The sequence below is a fragment of the Ambystoma mexicanum genome, chromosome 2q (assembly GCF_040938575.1).
Source record: "Ambystoma mexicanum isolate Mex_15411 chromosome 2q, UKY_AmexF1_1, whole genome shotgun sequence".
Taxonomy (NCBI): domain Eukaryota; kingdom Metazoa; phylum Chordata; class Amphibia; order Caudata; family Ambystomatidae; genus Ambystoma; species Ambystoma mexicanum.
The window spans coordinates 731,837,642-731,863,317 of NC_090924.1; the positions used below are offsets into that span (position 1 = coordinate 731,837,642).

The 25,676-nt window shown below is 46.5% G+C and overlaps 1 protein-coding gene across 6 annotated transcripts in view; it reads left to right on the top strand.

Annotated features, from left to right (window-relative positions):
• Positions 1-25,676, top strand: part of RBM33 (RNA binding motif protein 33) — a 1,526,085-nt gene that overhangs the window by 724,985 nt on the left and 775,424 nt on the right. For all 6 annotated transcript variants that reach the window (XR_011303311.1, XR_011303310.1, XM_069647955.1 and 3 more), the window contains one exon: positions 11,396-11,528. Coding sequence is in view for 4 of the 6 variants with exons in the window: in XM_069647955.1 (XP_069504056.1) it covers positions 11,396-11,528 (133 nt within the window). In the remaining 2 variants the exon portion in view is untranslated. The remainder of the gene's footprint in view (positions 1-11,395; positions 11,529-25,676) is intronic.

Consider the following 25,676-nt stretch of genomic DNA (forward strand, 5'->3'; position numbering starts at 1 on the left):
TACAGCCTTATACTAAGAGTGGAGTCTTGTACTGCCTCAGTTGAATGGCTTTACTAAGCCCTTAGTTGGACTTCAGGAAAAACTGTCCTAACAGCCCAGTCTTGTTTTTTCGCCATTTCTTGTTGGAAAGGTCCTTCTTGAGATTTACTCTGCATGCCAAACCAGGTTTGGTCCCTTTGTTTGTTTTTGTCTTTGGCGGGTTTCACGAGTGAAGCCTGTCTCCGGCTCCAGCGTGTCTGGCAGGGGCAGGAAGTGAGGGAGATGCCCGTAACTCACTGTGCTTAATCCCCATGGTTACAGGAATACACCCAAAGGTGATTAGCTGGCTGGCTGTCCCTGGAGGACAGCTAGGCTGGAATGAATGGGAGAAACCTGCATAAAAGGTGAGGTCTTTTGCTTGGAAGGAAGAGTCCACCACTGGACGAAGGAATCCAAAGAAGAACTTGGAAGAGACGCCTGCTGAAACTCCTGGACCGTTGGTTTGCCTGGTGAAGCCCTGCTCCTTTGCTGAAGCTTGGAATTCCCCTAGAATCCTCCTGGACATTTGAATTGCCCTGTGAAGCCCTACTGCTGTGCTGAAACTCCTTTTTCAATTCGTCAGAGAAGCTCTGGAAGGGTTGACTTATTACCTTGCGTTAGTGGGACTAACTAACCCCAAGACGAACTCCACTGCCTGGGGTCGAAAAATCCATAGTCGAATGCAACCTCTGAATTCCAGCTAGAAGCTCCCAATGACCCTCCAGAAGCAGGACGACCTCAGATGCGAGGAAAGTACAGAGTGGTATCCGAGAGACCTCAGTGGTGCTATTTGCAGAGACGCGAGGAGCTGAAACTGCAAAATGCAGCTGAATTTAAGTTTGTCCTTTTCTGCTGCTGACCGTCCCATTGCAGTGCAGGAGTCCCCAGACGTCCTCCCTCTTGTCCCTCCTGTCCCCACGACTGAGGCCCAGGAACAAGTCACTTTATAACTGACAGGGTCTACTACCCTTGACTTAATATAAAGTAATGTAAAAGTAACTGATGGTTTTGTAGTATAATTTGTGTTTTTGGAGTAAGTACAGCGCCACTGAATATGATAAAATGATGGCCATCAACAATGTGGCACACGTATAGCCAGCCATATATCGCTAGCGTAACATATGGATATGTAAATGGAGACAGGCTGCAGATTTAAAAGCATCTAGAATATATTTTTTTCTTTTTCTCTTATTTGAAATGCCTCATTTACAAGAGAACACATTAGCTGTCTAATTGACTGACTTAATTAACAAATACTAACACCGGTACTAACTCAATAACATTATAATGTGCTCTCCATGTGGAAAAAGAGGCAGAAGAGATATGCTGAGTCATTTTTAAACGTGCAGTCAGATTTTTTTTTTCCTTGCTCTCTCTGTTCACTGTGTTGCAGGAAGCAAAATCTGCATGCCAGGAAATGAGTTTAGATAGTTTCTTACTGTAAAAGCCGAGCTATTGTTGAAGGAAGGAGGATACGATCTTTTGAAATTGATTGGTGACACGTAAGCATGGGGGATGCAACAGAGGTGTGCTGGAGAAAGTCTGACAGAAAAAAAGTCAGATGGATTTGGCTGAGCTGCCGTGAGGTTTTTTTGACAGAGCTGCAGAGACGGAGCATCTGAGACTGGCTGTGAGGCAGGTCCAGTCTCACTTGGCACCGGCTTGAGAATTCCATGTTCTCGCTGTGCGCTTCAAACTTCAAACACAAAGAAAACACTGGGCCCATTCATCGGAGGCGACGAGCTAGGGGATATCGTGTGTAGGAGAGCTACAGATAGCTGGTAATTATACAAGTGGAGTGAGATTACTGTGTGCTATTGTACGAATTACCTAATATCAGGCAGGCAGAGTAGAAAAAGGAATCCCCTGTGTTTACTTGACACGCTGTAATGTTGCAAAGTGAATATTGTTCTTTTGCTGTATATTTTTTTTCTCTTTTTGTTACAGATGATGCAAAGTGAATTTCGTTCTGCTGCTGTACATTTTTTCTGTTTGTTTCTGTAAAACAAAAGGTTAAGATGGTGTTCTGAAATGCAACTGTTTATAATACACAAAATACATAAAAGCAGATGTGTAGTGTGTTTTTGTTTTTCTCTTTTCTCCAGCATTGGATCTTTCATGGGTTCACATGCTTAGAATATTCCCCGTCGTCAGACTGGTAACCCTCGGTACATTTATAAAGCAGTTTTTCCCTAGGAAAACTTCAACACTTGTCTCCTACCCACGTCGTTCCTAAGACTGTCCACGCACACCCCAATAGGACGTGGCCGTATAAATGCCCCGCCCCCGCGGCTCCCTTCAGATTTCAACCGTCTTACAAAGCAGTGGGATCACCTCGCGTCATCTATTGTTTCGTCAAGGTTGTTCGTTGTATTTTTCCTAATGTCTGGAAAAGCGCTGTCGCCCGTGCGCTACGTCGGGCTGAAGAAAGTGTATGAGGGGGATGGACATATGGACTGCATATATTGTCTACACCCTCACCAATTGGCAGACAAGTGCAACATATGTAAGGGCTTCTCCCAAAAGACTCTTAAAGACCGGAGTCGGCGGTTAGTGGCCTGGTTGAGCGATGGAGCGGGTGCGTACCTGCCTTCAGAGGTAGGCTCCATGCGCAGCGTGGCCTCGGCATCAAAATCTTCAGGGGCCCCCTGCCGTTCGGCATCGGCCGAACCCCCGGTGAAAAAACCACGCCTGGCGTAGAAAGGGTCGTTGGGAAGCCATTCCGCAAGGGAGTCTTCGCTGAAGAAAACCTCATCACCATCGTCTAAGAAGGAGAGAAAGGAGAAGTTGAAATCCTCCTCCTCAGGTGATCGCCATAGATCATCCTCGAGGAGAGAGTCTGAGAAGCACAGGTCAAGTTCAAAAAAGGCGGGAACGTCTAAAGGAACTGCGCATTTACCACCGTCAACGGCGGGGCGATCGTCGACTCCCTCGCTACCAATGACTCAGTTGGTTTCGTCGATTGTTATGCCGCAGGTAGTTGCTACGACGACGGCTGGCCCAACCTTAGCCTCGTCGACAGAGATCCCGCAAGAAGCCTGTCGACCGGAGGTATTCGACCCGGTTTTACCGGAGTCTGTGCTGCAGCAAGAGGCGGCCTTGTCGGTGTCCTCTGTGGAAGAGGAGTGTGAGAGGATAGCTGGGCCTGCAGAGCTCGGGTTACAAGGGGGTTAGCAAGTTAACTCTTTCCAGTGGAACTAATATTCCAGTTACAACCCCTCTTCTTAACCCGCAGTCTGTTCTATCACTAGAAGTTCTATCCACATTGCAGACCTTGTTAAGGAAATTGGAAGAAAGATTACCTCAGGTGGCAACTCAGACAAAATCGACCGTCGACAAACCTGGACCTTCCCGTCAGCCAACTCCGATGTCGACGGCTGTACCGACGCGTGACGGCCTCGCAGGTGCACGCCAGGAGGAAGGGGAGCTGTCAGACTCAGGAGAGTCCTTATCGGATGTTTCGTTGTCCCCCTCTAGGGATCCAACCTGGGAATCGGAGGATGAATTCGAACCCCCAAGGAGCCCAGCTCAACCGTCATGATGAGCAAAGCGTGTACCGAGTTCGGATTAGCTCAGGAGGAAGAGAAAAAAGACTGTTTTCTATTCGACCACATGGGGAAGAGAAGGTCTGTTTTCTCGGTGCCCATCCTGGATCATGTGTGGCAGGAGGGTTTACAGACGATGCGTCATCCTTTCTTGGAGCCCGTAATTAAAGGTAGGCGGGAGAAGATATTTAAGGCTCCTGAATCCACCCCCGAGTGTCTATCCTTCCAACCAGCCCCAGACTCGGTAGTGTCAGCTGCGGCGGCGAGAAAAGCTAGGTCCCAGCACAAATGCTCGACCCCACCCCGGAGAACGAGGCCAGAAGACAGGATGCCTTTGGCAAGAAGGTGTTGTCGGTGGGAGCGACGACAGTGAAGGCCGCCAACTCTCTGGCTATAATGGCCAGTTTTGATAGAGAGATGTGGCACTGGTTGGCACCTATACTAGAGCATCTTCCAGAAGAACATAGGAAGGCGGCAATGTTACTCGTCCGAGAAGGTGAGGAGGCCTCAAATCATTCTATTAACATTGCTGTGGACCTCGCAGAATCAGGATTTAAACAATTTAACAACCGGGTGGTTCTACGGAGGCAAGCGTGGCTAAAATGCACCAACTTTAGACCTGAGGTGCAATACAAGGTGCTGGATATGCCATTTGAGGGAGACCTTCTGTTCGGCGAAAAGGTGGATGAGGCTTTAAAGGGCATAAATGAGGACTCTGACACAGCGCACTCTTTAGGTGTCCTCCAGAGTGGAAGGAATTTTCATTCTTTTCGCCCCTTTAGGGGGGAGCATCAGGGAACTCCCGATTCTCAGCATCAAGAGACAGGCCTTTCAATAGGCCGACTTATTCGTCGCAGGGCTGCAGGCGGGCCTCGCAAGCGGCGAAGTGATGCCGAGACTACCAGACATCCAGGAAGAAGACGGCCTACTCGTCGTCGAGAGATAAGCCCAAAGACCAACAATGACGGCCGTCAGAACCTCCTGGGAGGCAGGGTATTGCATTGTGTCGACGAATGGGAGCAAATAACCACAGATCAGTGGCTGCTGGACACCGTAAGGCTTGGACACTCACTGCAATTCAAGAGCAACCCTCCGCATGTTCCTGCAGCGTTTTTGGCTCAACCCCACCTGAGCGTGTTGCAACAGGAGGTAGCGCTTATGCTACAAATAAGGGCTATAGAAATGGTCCCTGTGTCGCAGAGGGGTCAAGGGGTTTATTCCCGATACTTCTTAGTGAAAAAGCCAAATGGAAAATGGCGTCCCATTCTCGACCTTCGCGACCTCAACAAAACGTTGAAAAGGCAAAAATTCAAGATGCTCACACTCCAGGAAGTGATCCGGTTTGTCCAAGGAGGGGACTTTCTCTGGATCTTCAGGACGCGTACTTCCACATAGCAATGCATCAGCGACATAAAGTTCCTAAGGTTTGCGGTAGGACGGACTCACTACCAGTTCACAGTGCTCCCGTTTGGACTAAAATCCTCTCCCAGGACGTTCATGAAATGTTTAGCACCAGTTGCAGCTTGGTTGAGAAAACAAGGCCATCACGCGTACCCGTACCTCGACGACTGGTTGGTGAGAGGATCCTCTCCTATGGCAACTCAAACAAGTTTGCAGGCCACCATGCAGCTGCTACGACGGCTGGGATTTGCAGTAAACTTCGAGAAGTCTTTGTTGACTACATCGAGAAACTTGGTGTTCTTGGGTGCACAGTTCGAAACACAATTGGGGTTAGTGAAACCATCCCTCGACAGAATCCACAGACTCAATCGGATGGCAGGTCAGTGGAGGATCAATACCAAAGTGTCGGTGAGGAAATACATGTCAATTCTGGGCGCTATGGCGTCTTGCATTCCTCTGAACAACTGCTGCCTGTTCATGAGGCCAATCCAAGAGTTCCTGGCGGATCGGTGGACCCAGACCAAAGGTCTCTGGTCGGACAAAATTATCGTCGTCGACGACGACAAGCTCCTAAGAGCTCTTCGATGGTGGCAGAGCTTTCAGAAACTATCCAAGGGGGTACCCCTCCAGGAACTGGAATTTCGCGTGACCATAGTGACAGACGCGTCCCTGACTGGCTGGGGAGCACATATGGGTACTCTCCAAACACAAGGTCGGTGGTCTCCCAGGGAATCTCTCCTGCACATCAACGTTCTGGAGTTGATGGCAGTGCATTGGGCCCTAAAATCTTTCCTGCAACTCATAAAAGGCTCAGTAGTGAGAATATTGACAGACAACACGACAGCAATGTTTTACTTGAGAAAACCAGGAGGCACGCGGTCCGGAACCCTTTCCACCGAGGCTCAGAAGGTATGGCATTGGGCTCTGAAGCACGATATAACCATCGTAGCTCACCATCTCCCTGGAGTAAGGAACAAACAAGCAGACTCCCTCAGCAGCAAAATGGACCAGGTACACGAATGGGAGTTAGACAGCCTTCAGTTATCGAAGAACTTCGAGAAGTGGGGGAAACCCCCCCCCTGATCTCTTTGCAACAAAGGAGAACAAGAAATGCGAACAGTACGCCAGCAGGTGGCCACTGAAGGGCTCTCTGGGGGAAGCCTTCTTCCTGTGGACGGACAAGTTTCTCTACGCCTTTCCCCCGTTTCCTCTCATACGGAGGACCCTACAATGGATTCGCAGATACAGTTGTCGGGTCATCCTAGTGGCTCCGTATTGGCCGAGGCAAGCGTGGTTTTCCGACCTGCTCCAACTGTCAGTAGAGCAGCCGATAACATTTCGGTAAACCCCGGACCTCCTGTCCCGGGACAAAGGGACAGTGTGGCATCACAACCCGGACAGTCTCAATCTCACAGCTTGGCTCCTGACTTCTCAGAGTTTGGTGCCCTAAGCATTTTGTCGGATTGTCGGAGAATCCTGCAAGCCGCACAAGCTCCTTCCACGAACACATCGTGCATGCAAGTGGAGAAGAATCTGTGAGTGGTGTCAAAGCCAGCCAGGATTGCACCCCTTGAATGTAACTCCGGAACAACTTCTACCATATCTGTTGCATTTTGCAGAGAGCGGATTGTCTTTTTCGTCGATAAAGGTACACCTGGCGGCCATCTCAAGGTTCACAAGGAAAAGGCAGTCGTCTCCCTTGTTTAGTGATAGGCTGATAAAGCACTTCATGAGCGGTCTGTTCCGTACATTCCTCCCGATTAAGCGCTTTCCACCGACATGGAGTCTCAACTTGGTGTTAGCGTGGCTAATGAAAGCTCCCTTTGAAGCGATGGCTTCCTCGTTTATGAAGTTCTTATCGTGGAAGTTGGCTTTTCTAGTAGCTATCACGTCAGCTCGACTGCTCTCGGAGATACAAGCGTTGGTCATAGATCCACCGTACTTGAGGTTCTTTAAGGACAAAGTGGTATCCTCGTTTTATTCCGAAAGTGCCTACTGTTTATCATAAACATTCGTCAATTGTTCTTCCTACCTTCTTCGCAACTCCTTAATCAGCTGCGGAAAAAGCCCTCCATACTTTGGACGTGAAGAGGGCTCTGAAATTCTACCTTCATCGGTCCCAGCAATTCAGAACTAGGCAGCAATTGTTTGTGGCTTATGGCCCGTCGACGAGAGGAAAGGCAATCTCAAAACAAGGACTAGCTAGGACAATCGTTGACAATTGCTTTTTGTCACTCCAAGGCGGGAAAACCGCTGGAAGGACGTCCGAGGGCTCATTCCACGAGATCAACGTAGTCATCGGCGGCACTGTGGGCAAGGATTCCGCTGACGGACATCTGCCAAGCGGCGTCATGGTCAGTGCGACACACGTTTACCCGCCATTACTACCTTGAAAGGCAGCATGCGTGCGATGTGCAGATGGGAAGAGCAGTCGTGCGCCATCTGTTTCAGTGAGGTAAGCCCCGTCCAGCGGGAACGACTTATATATAAATATATATTTATTATATCATATATATATTTATATTTCTGAGGCTTGCTTTCCATATGTGTAGATATGGGTAAAGATATGTAGATATATGATTGTACTTAAGCGCAGGTAGTGTTGTGTGTGTATGTATATATGTATATATATGTGTGTATGTATATATCTATAATTTTTATGCATGTGTATTGATGTGGGAACATAGGTATATAAAGAATGTGGTAAAATTGATGTTAATTGCATTCACACCGCCATATCAGTTACTGCTGTGCAATCTATTCTAAGCATGTGAATCCATGAAAGATCCAATGCTGGAGAAGGGAATAGTTTCTTACCTGCAACTCCATTTCTCCAGCATTGGTATCTTTCATGGATTCACATGCGCCCGCCGGCCTCCCCTGAACGCAATATACACACTGTATTTGCCCCCATGCTGCTTTGGAGTGGTTAAAATCTGAAGGGAGCCGCGGGGGCGGGGCATTTATACGGCCACGTCCTATTGGGGCGTGCGTGGACGGCCTCAGGAACGACATGGGTAGGACACAAGTGTCGAAGTTTTCCTAGGGAAAAACCGCTTTATAAACGTATCGAGGGTTCCCAGTCTGACGACGGGGAATATTCTAAGCATGCAAATCCATGAAAGATACCAATGCTGGAGAAATGGAGTTACAGGTAAGAAACTATTCCCTTCTTAGTGCATCTGGAATAGCACTTGTGATACAGGGAAGATTTGTAGGTAGTGAATTTGTCATTTTTCCCATGTAGATAAAACAGAAAGAATAAGTTGTCTAAAAATAAGACTTTGCAGTAATAAATAGTTGTATGCGTGTGTTCCCCAGTGCTTGCTGTCTGGGGGAAATCTAAATACAATACATAGGTTACTGGAGGTCTATGAACCAGTAATGGGGCCACGGAGACATAATTCACTGGTGTAGATAAATCAGTGATAACAGCCACAGGTGGAACTATATATGAAAATGTGGTGTTTCTGAATAATGTAAGTCCACGGTTCTCCAGAGATCACACGAATAGTCTAAACAAAAATAAGGAAGGTTTTGTATGATGGGCCTATAATATAGGGAAGGAAAATCATGCTCACCACTAAGTAATTTACCATCAGAAAATACCACCAACATAAATGTATACCACTAAACGATCCTGTGTACTGTAATAAGGAACGGTCCATGAAAGGAAATAAGGCCAAACCCAATCTAAATGCATGGAGTTGTCATTGCCGAATTACCATTTTTTTGGCAGTAAGAAAATACCGCCAGGCCCCAAATCTACACAAAATACCCTACAGTTTTTACTCCATGAATAGATGTGACCTGTATGACAAGGTCAGACTTCCCTAGAATTACTGTTAGGTATTCTGAAGAAGGTTTTATGCTTTGTTCTGTGTACCTTCAAGCATTGTGTTGGATTTTTATAAACGTGTTTATAATTATGACCAGCATTTACCCCAAGACTTGACTTGTATTTATAATAAAACTTTTGTAATGCTTCTGGTTGTCAGTGTTTCTATTGAATCCTTGGTATACTACAGGTTCAGTGTACTTTCCTACAGCCCCCTTTCCCTCCTAAGATATGCCTGGCTGATCGGTCTATGCTACCATATACTCAGTCGGTACAGCGTATACTAAGAGCGGAGTCTTCGACTGTTTAGTTGAAGGGTTTTACTGAGCCCTTAGTTGGACTGAAGAAAAACTGTCCTAACAGGTCTCTAGTGGACAACATACAGGTCTGAATAGGCACAGATGTAGGAAAAGTCAGAGTTCCAGAGGAAAGCTGTTTAGACAAGTAAGTATTTTACTTTAGACTGGTGGAAAGGTTCCAGGGACTTCCAAGAAGACACCCTAGAGGGATTCCAGCAATGGGCTTGGATGAACTGGATGAGAGGACTTCTGTTAGGGAGAATTCTCAAAAAATGTGCTAATTCCTCTCTACCTTAGTGACCTTCAGCTCTTATGCTGGACTCTAGGACTTCAATTTCTTTTCTGGAGAGAGTGAGACCCTTTTTTCCCACTCATGTATTTTAATGTGATTTTTAACTCTGTTTCTTTTGTTTGTGGAGTCTGACAAACTCCATAGGCATCATCCTTTTACATTGTATCACGCAGCACCTTCAGCGCAGTGGCACAGGGAAGTCTTATAGATTTCCCATGGTTTAAATACCTTCTCTTGGATAAACTACTGTTTCCAAGAGCAGTGAAGTGAAATTGACTTCACTTACATTGTAAACTTTCTAGACCCAGCACACACTATCTTGCAATAGGTTGCTGGAGGGGTTACTTAGTATCCCCTTTGCCTAGCTTCTCATGTTACCCTTTCTTCGATGAATGGCTGGTGGCAGTGGTTTACTTTTAAATACTGTGGTGTGCATTTGCTGCGTTCGCAGCTGCAGTAAAACACCTATGGGTGCCAGTTTTATCAAATGGCCCGGTCTTCTTTTTTTTCCCATTTCTTTGTGGAAAGGTCCTTCTTGAGATTTAGTCTGTGCGCCAAACTAGGTTGGGTCCCTTTGTTTGTTTTGACTCTGGCGGGATTCACAAGTGAAGCCCACCACTGGCACCAGGATGTCTGGCGGGGGCAGGAAGCGAGGGCAGTGCACGAAACTCCCTGTGGTTAGTCTCCTAGGGGACAGGAATGCACTCTCAGGTGATTGGCCACCTGGCTGTCCGGCAAGGACAGCCACCCTGCTCGGTGACTGACAGCTTGGGTGGAATGAATGGGAGAAACCTGCATGAAAGGCAAGGTGTTTTGGCTTGGAAGGCAGAGTAGACTACTGGAATCCGAGGAAAAACTTGAAGCGGCCGACTTGTCAGCAGCTTCCAGGTTCAGAGTATTTAACAGGTACTACAGCACAGCTTCTGCATTCCCTACATGCATTTTACAGTAAGGAGTGGTCTGGCTGTCCAAGCATTTTTGGACTCCTCCCTCGCTTCCTGCCTTCTCACTCTGGAGCCTGTGGGGGGGAATACAAAGGATTCCTGCCGAAGACAAAACATCCGCTGAGATCTTTCCTGCCTAGAATGGCAGAGGAAGACCTCAAACGGCAAGCACACAAGAAATGGCGAAAAAAGGAGCCCCCCATTTTTGCAAAATTCTGGCCATTTCGTGCATTACCAATGTTCAATTAACAACCTGCGAGTAATAGACTAAAAGTCATAAAGGTAAAACCACCGCGACCAGCCATTCATTTAAACTCAGTTGTAAACATTTTTTACCAGATAATTAAGAAATGCGATGCATTGCATCGCCCCAGCACTACACATAGGGTGGGTTGTGCTTGTTCACTAATGTAAAGGGGATGAAAATCCCTCTTTATTACCTGGGAACTGTAGTTCACCCAAGTACATGAAAGAGAAGTTAACAGGGGCACCCAAAGGGGCAACCCAGCCTAAGACCAAAAATGATTGGAAACTAAAACTCCAACCATACACTATGGAGAGACACAGAGGTGACCCATAAAAAGAGTAAATACTAGAATAGAGGGGGAAAAGATTCCCTCTTACCTAGGTACAAAGTAAAATAATTACCAAGTCCAAGCAAAAGGTTCTGGAGTTGACACAGGTTAGGAAGATTTATCGTAAAGATGAAAATTTTAAGTGGTTCTAAATCGACATTTAAGACCAGAAAGGTTTAACAAGATTAGTGTCAGTAGCATTTTTTTCATATTGTACAGTGTCAGTCTTTGGAAGCATAAAAGGGTCATTAAGTTCAGAGATTTCACGAAGCCTTCAAAGAAATAAACATTTGGTGATACAGATGTAATCTAAAATAATATTTTTTTACATTTATTCCTTTTGTGTATGAGCAACACTGCTCATGCAGGTTTCAGGTGCTAATTATTAAAGCAACGTTTGTTTGAAGGAGAATTTTACCACAAGGCATTCGAAAAATATAAATGTTCTTAATGGTTTTCTTTTCTCTCTCAATCCTATAATAGGGTGCTCCAGAGTTTCAACCTCTAGTCCCTGCACATCATACTGGCAACTTAAACCATGGACCAAGACTTCCTCCTCCGGATCATTGGAGAAGCCCTCCCCCTATTCAAGAGAGGGATTCTTTCTTCATTGGAGGTATGTTGGTGAGCTAAGAGATGTTACAAAAATCTTGATTAATGGGATGATGAACCTAGAAGCTGTAATAAATGCATTTGTGTTTTCACCATCTGTTAAATTCTGTTAAAAACATATGTTCTCCTGATTATTGTACCTTCAGATTTATTTCTAGCACATCAGAAGGAATTCATAACTCTTAATTTGAGGCGGCTACCCATCCTGTAAAACTGTACCCATTTATTTTTCAAGGCAGTTTTTTCAGTGTATACGAGAAAAGTACTTGTGATTTATTTTCCACATGATTGAAATACCAATTCATTGGCTTTCCCACATTCAATCCCCTTTCCTCCTTATGGGTGCACCCACATCCCAATCGGGACAGGACAGAAGCCATTTGCATCACAATCAGACAGACAACCACAGCTCCCATATGTCGGGAATGGTTACATATCTTAATTTTATTTGCATGCTTTCCCTCAATTTCTTATTTTATTTTTTATTTCAATTCTTTTACCCAACCCTCTGCTCTCCTGGGGCATGTCTGTTTGCGTTGGATTTTCTTGGCGTCTCTCTGGCAAGAGCCCTTCACAAAACCACACACTGCCTGTGGACGATCACTGGTAGAAAGCTAGAGCTGCAGGTGATTGCTTCTATGGAGTCTTATAAAACAGAGAGCAACCCTCGTGGGAGATTTTCTCAATGTCACTCAATGCTGTTTACAGGGAGATAAATACAGCTAAGGTGAGTACCCCTTTATTTTGTAGGGCATCCCATCAGGCAGACTTTCCCTGTGAGTTTCCCATCTGTTTGTGGTCCCTAAAATCCTTCTCTGTGTTTCACTTGCCATAATGCTGATCCTCAGAGGGTACGTAGGTCATCTACCGGCTGTTACACTGAGGGACTTCGAAGCTCAGGTACTAGGCACCCTCCTCCTCCTGCACAGGCTCTCTTGCCTGCTGCTCACTTCTCCTCTACACAGGCTCCCTTGCCTTCTGTGCCTTTCTCCTCCTCTGCACAGGCTCCCTTGCCTCCTGTACCCTCCTCCTCCTTCCCTGCACAGGTGCCCCTGCCTTGCCTTACTGTCCCGACTCCCTTGTCAGCCTTGGCTCCTTCGCCATCCTCCATTTATCCCCCTGGCCCTCTTGCCCTCTTTGGGGAGGACCACTGTCCCCTGCACTCCCCAGAGGAAGACCGTGAAAGATGGCAAGCTGCACCACATTGCCACTCGCTCGGCTGTCAAACACTCATCCGACATCTGCAACCTCATCGAACTCGGGGTTCTTTATTTGCTCGCCATTACAGAGACCTGGTTCAAGGAGAGCTCTGTCACAAGCTTTGACACTTTCGTCCCTGAAGTCTACAAAATCCTCTGTGCCTAGGCCTAAGAAGACAGGCGGGGGAGTGGCAATTATTTTCCCAGAATGGATACCGGCGTCTATCATCCCTACTCAGACCTACTCCTCCTCAGAGTGCCTAGTTTGCAGACTCGCACTCTCCCCTAAATCTCTCTCACTATGGCCACCTTCTATCGGCCACCAGGACAGTCCACTCTCTACCTCTCAGAATGGGCTTACTTGGCCTCCTCTCTACTCTCCCCAACTCCTGCTGATGGGTGATCTCAACATCCATCTGGACTCTCCTGACTCCTCAGGACCTTTCCGCAACCTATGCAACTCTCTCTCCAGATCTATCCTACCCTCTGGCCTCACGCACATTGCTGGCCACACCTTGGATGTTCTCATCTGACACCCCTCTCTCTTGGACAAACTACTCTCTTTTCTCAACACACCTGACACTCGCCTCTCCTCTTGCAACAACACACATGGCACTGCCACTAGGCTTCAGTCACCAGAGTCTTTAAAAAAAAGTGACAGTGGCTGCTTTTGCCTCCACCTACTCTCCTCCTCCCATTCCTATGGCTGACTCCCACCCTGACACAGCCCTCGCTAACCTCAACCTCTCAATCTCCAAAACTCTTGACATTATTGCCCCTGCCATGAGGGTCTGACTGAAGTCTTCCAAAAAGTGCAACTCTTGTTACGACTCCGATTTGGCTGCACTTAAACGCAAATATAGAGCAGCTGAACGGAAATGGAACTCATCGGGCGGACCATCTGACAAACTTGCCCGCACCCTCCTTCAAAGGCAATATCGACTCTGCAACCGGTCCAAGAAAAGAGTCTATATTCAAGCAGGCTTCTCTGCGGCATCAAACACAACCTAGCGTTTCAAAGTCTGCAAGGAACTGGCCAATCCTGCAGCAGCCTCTTCTTCTGTCACACCCACCCAGGACCTTTACTCGGCCCGAGTTCCACACTTCTTCACAAAAACCACAAGACATGCTTTCCTCCCTCTCTTCCACCCCAGAGCATATGCCAACCCCAGAGCCTCCCTTGGCCCCCCTCTTCTTACCCTCTCCTCTCACCCGTCACACCTGATGAGGTCACCAGTCAAGGCTGGTCTTTGAAGGACTCATCCAAACGGGGTGGACCTGTGCGCCTCTAAAACCATTAAGGACAATACTGCCCCCCTCGCCCCAGCCTTGGGCGATCTCTGCAATCTCTCCTTTTCCACTGGAGTTTTCCCAACTGCCCTGAAGCACTCCCTTGTGCACCCTCTGCCCACCCCTATATTCCAGCAAACTGCCGTCCTATCTCAATCACTCTTTTCTTGGGCAAACTCCTGGAGAAGTTGGCTGCCATCAGCTGATCCTCCACACTGCATCTATTGGTTGCCTACATGACCACCAGTCTGGCTTTAGAGCATCCAGAGGCACGGAAACTGCTCTTCTGAACACCCGTGAAGAACTGCTCTCAAATCTTGACACTAACACACCCTTTGTCCAGATTCTTCTTGACCTCTCCTCTGCCTTTGACACAGTTGACCACAACATCCTGATCACACATTTCTGTGACACCCTGGGAATTGCAGGTCAGGCTCTGCCGTGGTTAATCTCCTGTCTCTCTGACCCCCCATCCCAGGTGGAACTCGGAGCGTTTCTCTCGACTACTGCTCTCTTAACTTGTGCCGTTCCCCAGGGATCTAACCTCTCCCCTTGGTTCTTCGATGTCTTCATGACTGCCTTGGCACGTCTGATTGCCACTTTCACCTCTAGCTTCCAGTGTTACATGGATGACACGTAACTCTTTCAGGCTACCTTCAGCCGCCGCCTCCTCCTGCCTGTTGATATCTGACTGTCCGCTATTCAGTCACGGTGTGCTGCAAATGACCTCTGCCTCAACGCCAGTAAGACTGAGATCGTTTGCATTGGGACCGCTGCTACTTCTGTCCCACTTTCTTTTTGGCTGGCCTCCCTTAGCCCTGCGCCCGCACCGACCTGCGAGGCAAGATCTCACATTTCTGACCTCTCTAAAAAAGTGCAACTATCAGCTATACCACTTCAGGGGTACCCTTCCTTTACTCACTCCCCCCCCCCCCCCCCCAACGGCTCACTGTCTCCAGAACCCTGGTTCTTTCTAGGCTGGACTATTGCAACAGCTTCTTCCTCAACCTTCAATCTGCTCTTCGCCCTCTGCAACTCATCCAGAACAGAACCGCAAGACATATCCTTGGCCTCAAGCCCAGGGACCGCATCTCTTTTGCACTGAAATGCTGCAAGGATGAAGTCCAAGACCCTGTGTGTTAGGTAACGTTGTGTGTAGTAACCCTGTGAGACTATGGAAGAAAAAAATGAAACGGGAGCTACCGGTGTCTACCGCTTTATATCTTACTATACACTTTCTTTGATTCTCATTTCTTTGTATAACTTTTTTCAAAAAACTTTGTGGACATACACACCCCTGTATTTAGGAAAAAATATATATAACTTTTATTTGTCTTGCTCAGTTCAATTCAAAACATATTAAAAAAACATACATTTAGACAATTTTTCTTTGGTGATTTCTGCCAAACAATTTATTGGTTTCAGATATGTACAGTATTTGAAGTAGCCATTGTGATATTTGTCCAGCAGCAGGTAGTGGACTGCTGTCTATGTAAACAGTTCTCTATTTAGAAGTGATGGCATTTCGTCAATGTGGTGTAGCAGGATAATATATCGACGCGTTTCGGCCTATCTGGTGTAGAATGAACCACCTGTAGTGAGTTCTTCAAGTGTTGGTATAAAAGGCCTTCTTCAGGACAGATGACGGATGGTAAAGGGCTAATGTTCTTGTAGCTATGTTGGCAAAATATCTCTTGTTGAGTGTACTGTTAGCGGGGACTAGCATACATCAGCTTTCAAATGCTGGAAAAATTCTGTTATTATGAGAACCATAGGCAAATCATGTCCTAGGTCCTCATGGTGGTGTTCAATCCCCATCGGGTGCGGAACCGATATTTTCAATGCGTACTCGCGGTCATGTTGCTGTGTCTGGGCTGCCTCGAGGACTCGCTCTGTGTGAGAGACTACACCAGCCTTGTCCTCTTGGCAGAAGGTAACCCAACCTTTGGTGCACGTCTGTATTGCACAAGTTGGTAGTAACTGAGCAGCCAGGCCTATCTCAAGAGGGGTGAATGTGAGCTGTAGGGTTGTAATATAGAGAGGTTTCTTGATTAAATAATGATTTATTAATTTAACAGTTTTAAAATAAGCCTTCTTTAGAAGGGAGCAATTGGCAACAATAAAAATACACTTGAAAAAACACTTGTTCAGTTGATTAAAGTAAGTAGATACCCTTTTGGGATGGCACACAGATTCTTCCTACACCCTGAGGTGACTTCAATAGTTAGGACACTGTGGACATTGATATATCACTGTTACATTTAGAGCAATACTGAGTTTGGTGTCAAAGAAAAGGTTTTGGGGCTAAAACATTGGGTAACAAATACTCTTAAGCAGCTAAGTACTTTTTGAACCCCCAATGCAAAGTAAATTTAACCCTTTTCCAGCTACACAAGTTATAGAATGTGTGACTTTTGTTGAGGGATAGTTAAAGCACAAAGTCGGAGGATAGAAGACTCTTTCAGGGAGCCAGGACAGCCAATGTTAATTGAGCAAACGTCTAGGTAAATTGATGGTCGGCGGCAGCAATGGGCAATCTTTAGGTCAGCAGTACTTCACGATTTCATCTTCTCACCACTCTCACAATACCACCACCGTGGTTCACGGATACCTTAATGGACTTTCCTCGCATCTGGGGCCCAGCACTCTGTTGAGGAGGCTCAGGTTTGGTTAGTCCTGCTTCATGGGAGTCCGGAGGATCTTCCTGGAGCTCGGGTCCTAATTAAAGATGACTCACTCGATTCTGGTGTTCCTCTCCTTGGCAATTGGTTCCTGCAGCAGCAAGGGAAGTACCGTCTGCTCAGTGAGGATTTCCAGATGAATTCGCCTTGGGGTCGATTGGTCCCACCAACCCAAAGGGAGAAGGCGTCCTTTGCAGGATTCTCTAGTTGAGGCGAATTCTGAGTTTCAGCAGTGCAGCAGGTTTTCACCAGGCAAACCAACGGTCCAGGAGTTGCAGCTGGTGTCTCTTCTGTTAGGCAGAGTTTGCATGCAGAACCCTCTGGAACCACTACACACAACTATGACTACAGGTGTAAGCAAGACCAACCTTTGGTAGAAGTCTGTACCACACAGTTTTTGGTAGCGAGCGGAGCAGCCAGGCTTATCTCAAGAGGGAATGTGAGCTGTAAGGGTGTTACACAGAGGTCTATAATCACAAGTATTCAGATGGACACTTAGACTCAAGGTTTCTTGGTAAAACGCTTGTTAATTTATTAGTCAGTTAGAAAACATTCATTAAGAGGAGGCAATCAATATCACACTAAAATATACTCAGTACTTCACACTATCCGGTTCTGTGACATTTAAACTGTTTCGAAGGAGTAGCAAAATGGCATTTAGAGCATTTGAAGTAGGAGCAAAAAGGCATGTTAATAAAACAAATATTACAGTTACTATTAAACAGTGCAAATAGTTTAGTTCACCAGAGGAGTTGATCAAATGCAATGGGTAGGCCAAAGACAATGGGCTATAGTCTTGTATAAGTAAAAACGGTTCTGGTAGTTAAATGGAAAAGTCTTTGCTACAGTTCTCGGAAGTAGTTCATAGAAGAAAGATTCATATGTCGGGTCACAAGCTGACTAGGCCTGCAAGTTGCCAAAGTTTTACGCACTTTCGAGTGAGAGGTAAGTTCTCTCGCTTGGATTTTCACAGCACATTATATTGAAGAAAAAGTTGCAACTGAAGACTTATGTTCCTGGCAGTTCCTGCAGATCTCGCTCTTCCTGAGCCTCAGTCGTGGGGACAAGAGGGAGGACGTCGGGGGACACCTGCCCTGCATGGGAACTGGTTACAAAGCTAGCAAATCTTTGATTCCGGTAGCTGCCGTCAAGCACACAAACTGGTGCCCTTCTGCCTGGTTATTTGGTTTCCTGCAGCACTCTGAGGAAAATACAACCAGCTCAGAGAAAGGTGTCCAGGTGGCTTACGATTTGATTGGCCCCACCAACTCAAAGGGAGAAGTCGTCCTTGAAGGGCTTCTCTGTCGAGATGAACTTGTCGATTCGGACCTGCAGCAGGGCTTCACCGGGCGAACCAACGGTCCAGGAGTTGCAGAGGCGGTCCTCTTCCAACTTGTCTTCGATTTATTTCGTTCCAGTGGTTGGCTCTGCCTTCCAAGCCAAGAGACTCTCCTTTTAAACAATTTTCTCCCATTCATTCCAGCCTAACTGCTACTCACCCAGCAGGGTGGCTTTCCTTGCCAGACAGCCAGCCAGCCAATCACGCCAGAGTGCATTTGGGTCTCCTAGGAGACTAAGCACAGGGAGTTTCGGGCACCTCCCTCACTACCTGGCCACCCCAGACACTTGGCACCAGAGCCGGTCTTCAGTCTTGAAGCCCACCAAAGGCGTAGCAACAAAGGGACCACACCTGGTTTGGCGCGCAGAGACAAACTCTAGAAGGACCTTTCCAAAAGGAAACGGCAAAAAAAGACCGGGACCTGTTTTTACAGAAGGTGCTCAGACGCCATCTTGAAAAACATGGCTCCTGCGATTTTTAGCTATCGGTGTTCGCGGTCGGGAAAAATTATGATAGTTCGTTATAAAGCCACTGCCACCAGCCATTTCGATAGGAAAGGGTAGCATTTGACTGATCCATGAGTTTCTAGACACAGGGATACTATGTAACCCCTCCAGCACTCTTTTGGCAGATAGTGTGTGCTGGGTCTAGAAATTTAAAAGGACTAGTAAAGTCAATTTAACTTTACTTTCTCTGGGAAACAGTAGTTTATCCCAGAGAAGGTATTTAAACCTTGGGACAGCCTAAAAGGCTTCCCTGTGTCACTGCACTGAAGGTGCTGTGTGAAACACATGAAAAGATGTTGCCTATGGAGTCATCTAAAATGCCATAATCAAATAACACAAGTAAAACATGCATCAAAATACATGAGATGGGGGGTAGGGGAAAGAAAGGGCCACACACTCTCCAGGTAAAAAAATCAAGTCCTAAAAATCCAGCAAAGTTGCAGGGGTCTCTAAGGTGAAGGGAATTGGCACATTCCTGAGAATTCTCCCTAACATCTTCCAAGTTCTTCAGATTCCTTCGTCCACTGGTCGAGACTGCCTTCCAAGCCAAAAGCCTTGCCATTTATGCAGGTTTCTCCCATTCATTCGTAGCCTAGCTGTCAATCACACAGCAGGGTGGCTGTCCTAAAAGGACAGCCACTCAAGGACACCCGGTCAGCCTATCACCTTTGGGTGCATTCATGTAACCAAAGGGATTATGCACAGGGAGTTTCAGGCCCCTCCCTCACTTCCTGCCCCTGCCAGACACACTGGAGCCAGAGGCGGGCTTCACTGGTGAATGCCACCAAAGACAAAACGAACAAAGGGACCAAACCTGGTTTGGTGCGCAGAGTAAATCACAATAAGGACCTTACAAACAAGAAAGGGCAAAAAAAGACTAGGGCCAGTTTGACAAAAAGGGTACCCATCGGTGCAGTACTGCATCTGAGGATTCAGCCTGCGGTAAAAACGCACAATGGTAGGAAAATTAAACCATGGCCACCAGCCATTAATTGTAGTAAGGGTAACATAAAAATGTTACATGAGAAGGTAGACAAAAGGGTATATGCTAAGTATCCCCCCAGCACTCCATGTAAGATGGTGTGTGTGCTGGGCCTACAAAGAGAAAAAGGTAAATAAAGTCAATTTCACTTCACTGCTCTTTGAAACAGTAGTTTATCCAAGAGAAGGTATCCAAACCTCAAGCGAAATCCAAAGGACTTCTCAGTGACACTGCACTGAAGGTGCTGTGTGTCACAATACAAAAAGGTAATGCCTATGGAGTTTGTCAGACTCCAAAACCAAAAGAAACACTGGGTCCAAATCAAATGAAAATACATGAGTGGGAAAAGGGTCTCACTCCCTCCAGGATCAAAATTAAAAGTCCTAAAGTCCAGCAAAAGAGCTGAGGATCTCCAAGGTAGAAGGGAATTAACACAGAAATGAGAATTCTCCCTAACAGAGATTTATCATTTGTATGCTTCATCCCCTCTTAGTGAGACCCTGAGCACTTTTTGCTGGACATCCTGGACCTTTTTTTTTAAATTCTGAATGAATCTTTTTCTACTCATTCATTCTTGTGGGATCTGTCTTTGGAACTCTATTCTTTGTATTCTATCTGCACTATGGAGTCTGTCTACCCCCAGTTCATAACGGCACACAGCTCCTCATGGGCAGTTTTTTGCTGGGGCCCCTTAGGGTCCTCCTTTGAGATCTCCTAAAACTCTATAGTCTGCAACATTGGCACGCACCTCATTATGTGGAGTGCCAAAAGGATATCTAGTATCCCCCTTGTTAGGACATTGTTTTCCTGACGTCTAACTAAGGGCTTGTTAAAACCATTCAACTGAGACAGTATAAGACTGTACCCCCTGAGTATTTGGTAGCATAAATCGAGCCGCCAGGCTTAATTTTGGTGGGAGAGGGCTATAGCAAGTAGATAGAACCTTTAATACACAAAGGATTCAATAGAAACACTTACAATCAGAAGTATTATACGAAATAAAGGTTTATTTTAAATACAAGTCGGCCAAGTTAAGTCTTGGGGTAAGTACTGGTCTTAGAGCCATAAACACATTTATAAAAACAAACGCACCACAATGCTTGAAGGTACTCAGACAGAAGATGGAACCTTCTTCAGAATACCTAAGTGATTCCAGGAAAGTCAAACCTTATCATACACATTCAGTATGTGTTGGGTAAGAATTGGTGCAGTCCAACTGGTGTGGGACTACACAAGACTTCTCCTGGTATCAGGTAACCCACCTTTTAATATAGGCCTGTACTACCCAAGCTGGTACTGGGACTCAGCTACCAGGCTTATCTTAAGAAGGGGTAATGTGAGCTGTACAATGAACTCAGTAAATGGAAGTATCCAAAAAAACACATACACACTTAAAGGTATATAATTTATGTATAAACATATATTTAAAGCATTCTTTAAAAAGCAGTAATTAGCTGTATCATTAATTCCAAGTTGGGATTCAATTCAAAAAGTGAACAATAAAACAGGTGAGTAATTCATTACACATGTTCCGGCCCCCAGAGGTGACGACATTTGAGGTCAGTATAGCAGTTATATAGTATCACCTTTGCAATATTGAGTTTTCAAGGCAGGAAAGGTTAGGGTTAGATCAAAACAGACTGATGAGTCATGAGAACAGTTAGGTTCTCCCAAAGGGATGCATGCAGTTGTTATAGAAGTTGTTGGGCTCTGATTATCTATACACAGACCAGCTGTGGAGCCATAAGGTTTGGTCCAGATCAGCTTTATTGTACATATTTACAGTTGTACAGGAACTAGTTTCGAAGGGATTGTGTCCTCCTACGTATTCTTCATCTTAGATATAATCTGCCTGCATGCTGCTTTCTTTGGAAAAAAATTTCGCCAGAAGGCGCTGTGCTCGAGGCCGCGTAGCTTTAGTCCCTTGACTTCCGTCATATAAAGGGCTCGAGCCATGCATGTTGGTCTCAGTTCCGTTTTTCCGAGCTTCTGCTTCGTGTTTCGAAACGGCGCTTCAGTTTCTCTCATTAAAAATGTCTTCATCCTCAACTCCAACAACACCCAAGATTTTTTTTAAAAAGTGTCTGAAGTGCGGAAGGAAGATGTCCATTACAGATTCTCACCGCAACTGCCTTTGGTGCCTCAGCCGCGACCATCGGGTCGACGAGTGCGGTTGGTGTCCGGCGATGTCGAACAAGGCTCTTAAGGAACGCCAAGGTAAGCTAGCGGTGGTAGATGAGTCTTTTAAGTCTGCAAAAAGCCTAAAAAGACTCTGGAGAGTCGAGTAGAAAATCTCGTCACGAGTCGAGGTGGTTGCTTGAGGAAATCTTCCTCCTCCTTCATCTAAAAAAATCGAAGAAGCGACGTCACAAATCTTCATCCTCTTCTTCCTCCTTGCCTGATAGAAGGTTCATTTCATGTCCTTCTAAGCATGATTCCCCCAAAATATGGGAGGCCTTCGGGGCTTCAATGCTGAAGATTTTTGAGAAGGTGGCCCGACCCCCTCAAAGTCACGTGAAGAGCATGCCCCTGTCCACTCCAAAAGTGACAGAGGGAACTCTAAAACTGTACACGCTAAATCTGACAAAAAGTCAAGGGCTTCCTCGGAGGATGATTCTCCAGCGCCTCATGAAACAAAACATAAACCTTCGGTGCACAAATCGAGGTTAACAGAGGACAAAATGGCGTCCTCGTCGAAGTCAGGCATCGACTCGACGCGTCCTTCCACTACGTCGAAGCGAAAGATGGCGTCAATACCTTTGGCCTCTGTGTCGAAGCCTTGCTCGATGGCCTCGAGGAGTCCGAGCATATCAAAGCCATCGTCGATTCCATCAATGCCTTTGATGGGGAAATCTTTTATACCGATACCCAATACGACAATTATGGCTAAACCTAGGTCAATGCCGCCCCCTTTACCCGAACAAATCTTCCATCCTCAGCCCAGACAGGAATTTTTTTTATCCATGTCCTCTGTTTTTGAAGAAATTACATCAGCAGGGGTTAGATTTGCGACAAGAGAAGTTCCTGAGGAATTAATAGATGCTAGTTCCAAGATGGCAGACCTTTGACTGCCTACAATTGGCCAGTGGCCTAGATACCTCACCTGAGAGAATTTGAAAGGCCAGACACTACTGAACATGCAGAATCTGGGTATAGGAACCTCATGGGAAGAGTGATCGATTATATGGGGTGTAAGACAGTGTCTCCGAGTTATGACCAGGATGACATGACAGATTATTGAAGGACCTCTGAAGGACCCAATCCTTCCTTTTCTCAAAACTCTACAAAAGAGAGTTATGGCAAATTGGGAAATCCCAGAATCTTTACCAGCTATAAATAAAAAAATGTGTGGGAAAGTACAGACCTTCACCTTCAGATCCAGAGCATCTATCTAAGCATCCTTCACCTGAGAGCTTGGCGATTCAAGCTGCGACTGCAAATAAGCAATCAGCTTATCCCTCCATGCCCCCTGATGAGGACGATTAAAAGATTGATGCTTGTACGAGGAAAGTGTTCACTTTGGGCAGTATGACCCTTAAATCTACTAATGTGACTTGTACATTAGCTAGATTTACTTACACCCTGTGGGACTGCTTGAATGCAGCCTCTGGTCACATCCCGGAGGGTGAGGAACTGGATGGTTTCCTGGCGATAGTAATGGATAGAAAGGAGGCTATCGAGGAGTGCCTCAAGTCAGGACTGGACACTGCAGATCGCATAAACAGGTCTATGGCTTCTTGCGCGATCTAGCATAGATTTGCATGGCTAAGGAAATCTGGTTTTGCACCTGATGTGCAGTCTAGATCACATAATGCGCCTTTTGACGGCTTGAGGTTGTTTGGTAGCAAGGCAGACGAGAGCTTGGAGAAGCTGCAGACCTCAAAAGTCGCCCTTTTCGCTTCTATTTCTCTTTTGGAAAAGGGAGTGGGCAGGCCAGTCAGAGGCCAACAGAGAAAACACTCTTGTGGCGGAAAAGGGAGAGGCGCTAGATCAGCCACAGCAGCAGCTAATACCTCCTCAGCCACTGCTGCAGCCGCTGCAAAGCCACTTTGAGGTCTTAAACCACAAAACCCTGGTGCAAGGCAGGATCAGTCGGTATCTGGAAGAATGGCAGGGCATTACGTCGGATGCCTTGGCACTAGAGATAGTGACCCATGGTTACTGCCTTCCTTTTCATCAAAGACCTCGATCATCCACCCGGAGCCAATTCTGCAAAAGTTCCAGACCCGCTTCTTGTGCAGGAGATTTTAACCCTGCTAGAGAAAGTTGCAATCGAACTTGTACCTGTACCGGTGAGCGACAAGGGTTGGTACTCCCCTTATTTTCTCATCCCCAAAAAAGACGGAGGATTGAGACCCATCTTGGACTTAAGAAACTTGAACAAGTTCCTCAGGAAGGACAAGTTCAAGATGGTGACCCTTTTTCAAATTCTTCAGGCTCTTCAGCTTCAGGACTGGCTGTTATCATTCGACCTTCAGGATGCTTACTTTCATGTGCCAATCCATCTCAAACACAAAGTACCTGAGGTTTGCAATTGGCGGATCTCACTATCCGTTTCGAGTTCTGCCATTAGGGCTGACCTCCGCCCGAGGGTTTTCACCAAGCTGATCGATGGAGTGGCAGCGAGTCTCGGGGGAGGAGGGATTCATGTCTAGCCTTACCTGGACGATTGGCTAATCAGAGCGAGTCCAGGAACACTTGACCATGACCTGCCACTTCTTACACAGATTGAGCTTCTCCCTCAATTACAAGACGTCACAAATGATTCCAAGCCAAAGACTCCAGTTCATTGGAGCAGTCCTGAATACTACCTCAGGGAAAGCCTTGCCTCCTGAGGAGAGACCACATTCTGCAGATGGTAACAAAGTTTCAAAATGCCCAACATCTACCTGCATGCAACTTTCTAAGGTTGCTAGGCCTCATGGCATCCTGCATTTTTCTGGAGCCAGAGGTCAGATTGAGGATGAGATCCCTTCAATGGGCCCTCAGGACTCAAATGGTCCCAATTTTCGGGGGAGATGTTAGATCTTCTGCAAGTTTCAACCAAGGTGGCTCAAGATCTTCTATGGTGGGCTTGCAAGGAGAATATCCTCAAGGGAGAACCTTTTTGGCAACCATGACCGGAGATAACGGTAGTGACGGACGCCTCACTCACGGGGTGGGAAGCCCACACCAACTATCTGGCTATCAGCGGTCGTTGGGCTCCATCGGAGTCCAAACTACACATCAACATTTTGGAGCTGAGGTCAATCAGACTAGCGCTGAAGGCCTTTCTGCCCTCTGTACGGGGAAAGAATGTCCTAATAATGATGGACAACACAGTGGCCATGTACTACCTCAACAAAAGAGGTATAGGATTACTCCCACTGTGCAGAGAGGCAATGCAGCTCTGGTTCTGGGCAATGCAAGAAGGAAGCTCTCTATCGGCGATTCATCTAGCCGGAGAGAAACACACTGCGGCAGATGCTCTGAGCAGGTAGAGCACAGTCTCCCACGAGTGGGAACTAGCTCAGGAAGTCCTTCAAGAGATCTTCGCCCTTTGGGGAACCCCTCGAGTGGATCTGTTTGCGACCGGTACCAACCGAAAGTGTGAAATGTACGGCTCAAGGGAATTTCCCCCGAGAGGAGCTCTAGGGGACGCGTTCATGGTGGACTGGATATTTTCACTCCTATACGCGTTCACTCCAGTTCCTGTGATTCCTCAAGTAATCAGGAGGTTGAGAAAGTTCAGGAAAACCATGATCCTAATTTCCCCGGATTGGGCCAGGTGAACGTGGTACCCAGACCTTCTGTCCATCAGCCTTCCTATACCTCTTCCTCAAAGAGAGGATCTTCTCTCGCAAAGGGTCGGTCAAGTTCTCCATCCAGAGGTCAAAGCTCTCAGCCTTCACACTTGGCTTCTGAGAGGCTGAGATATAAGGATTGGGACCTTCCGGACAATGTTATGGAAATCTTGCTTTCGGCTAGAAGGCCAGCAACAAAATCCTTATACCGGTGTCGGAATAAATTCAGTAACTGGTTCAGGGATAAGAATATGGATCTTTTCCAATGCATCACTCCCATGGTGCTTTCCTTTCTTTTACATTTGACCAACTCGGGGCTCCAAGTTGGTACTATTAAAGGATATTTGGCAGCGCTATCTGTCTTCAAGCGCT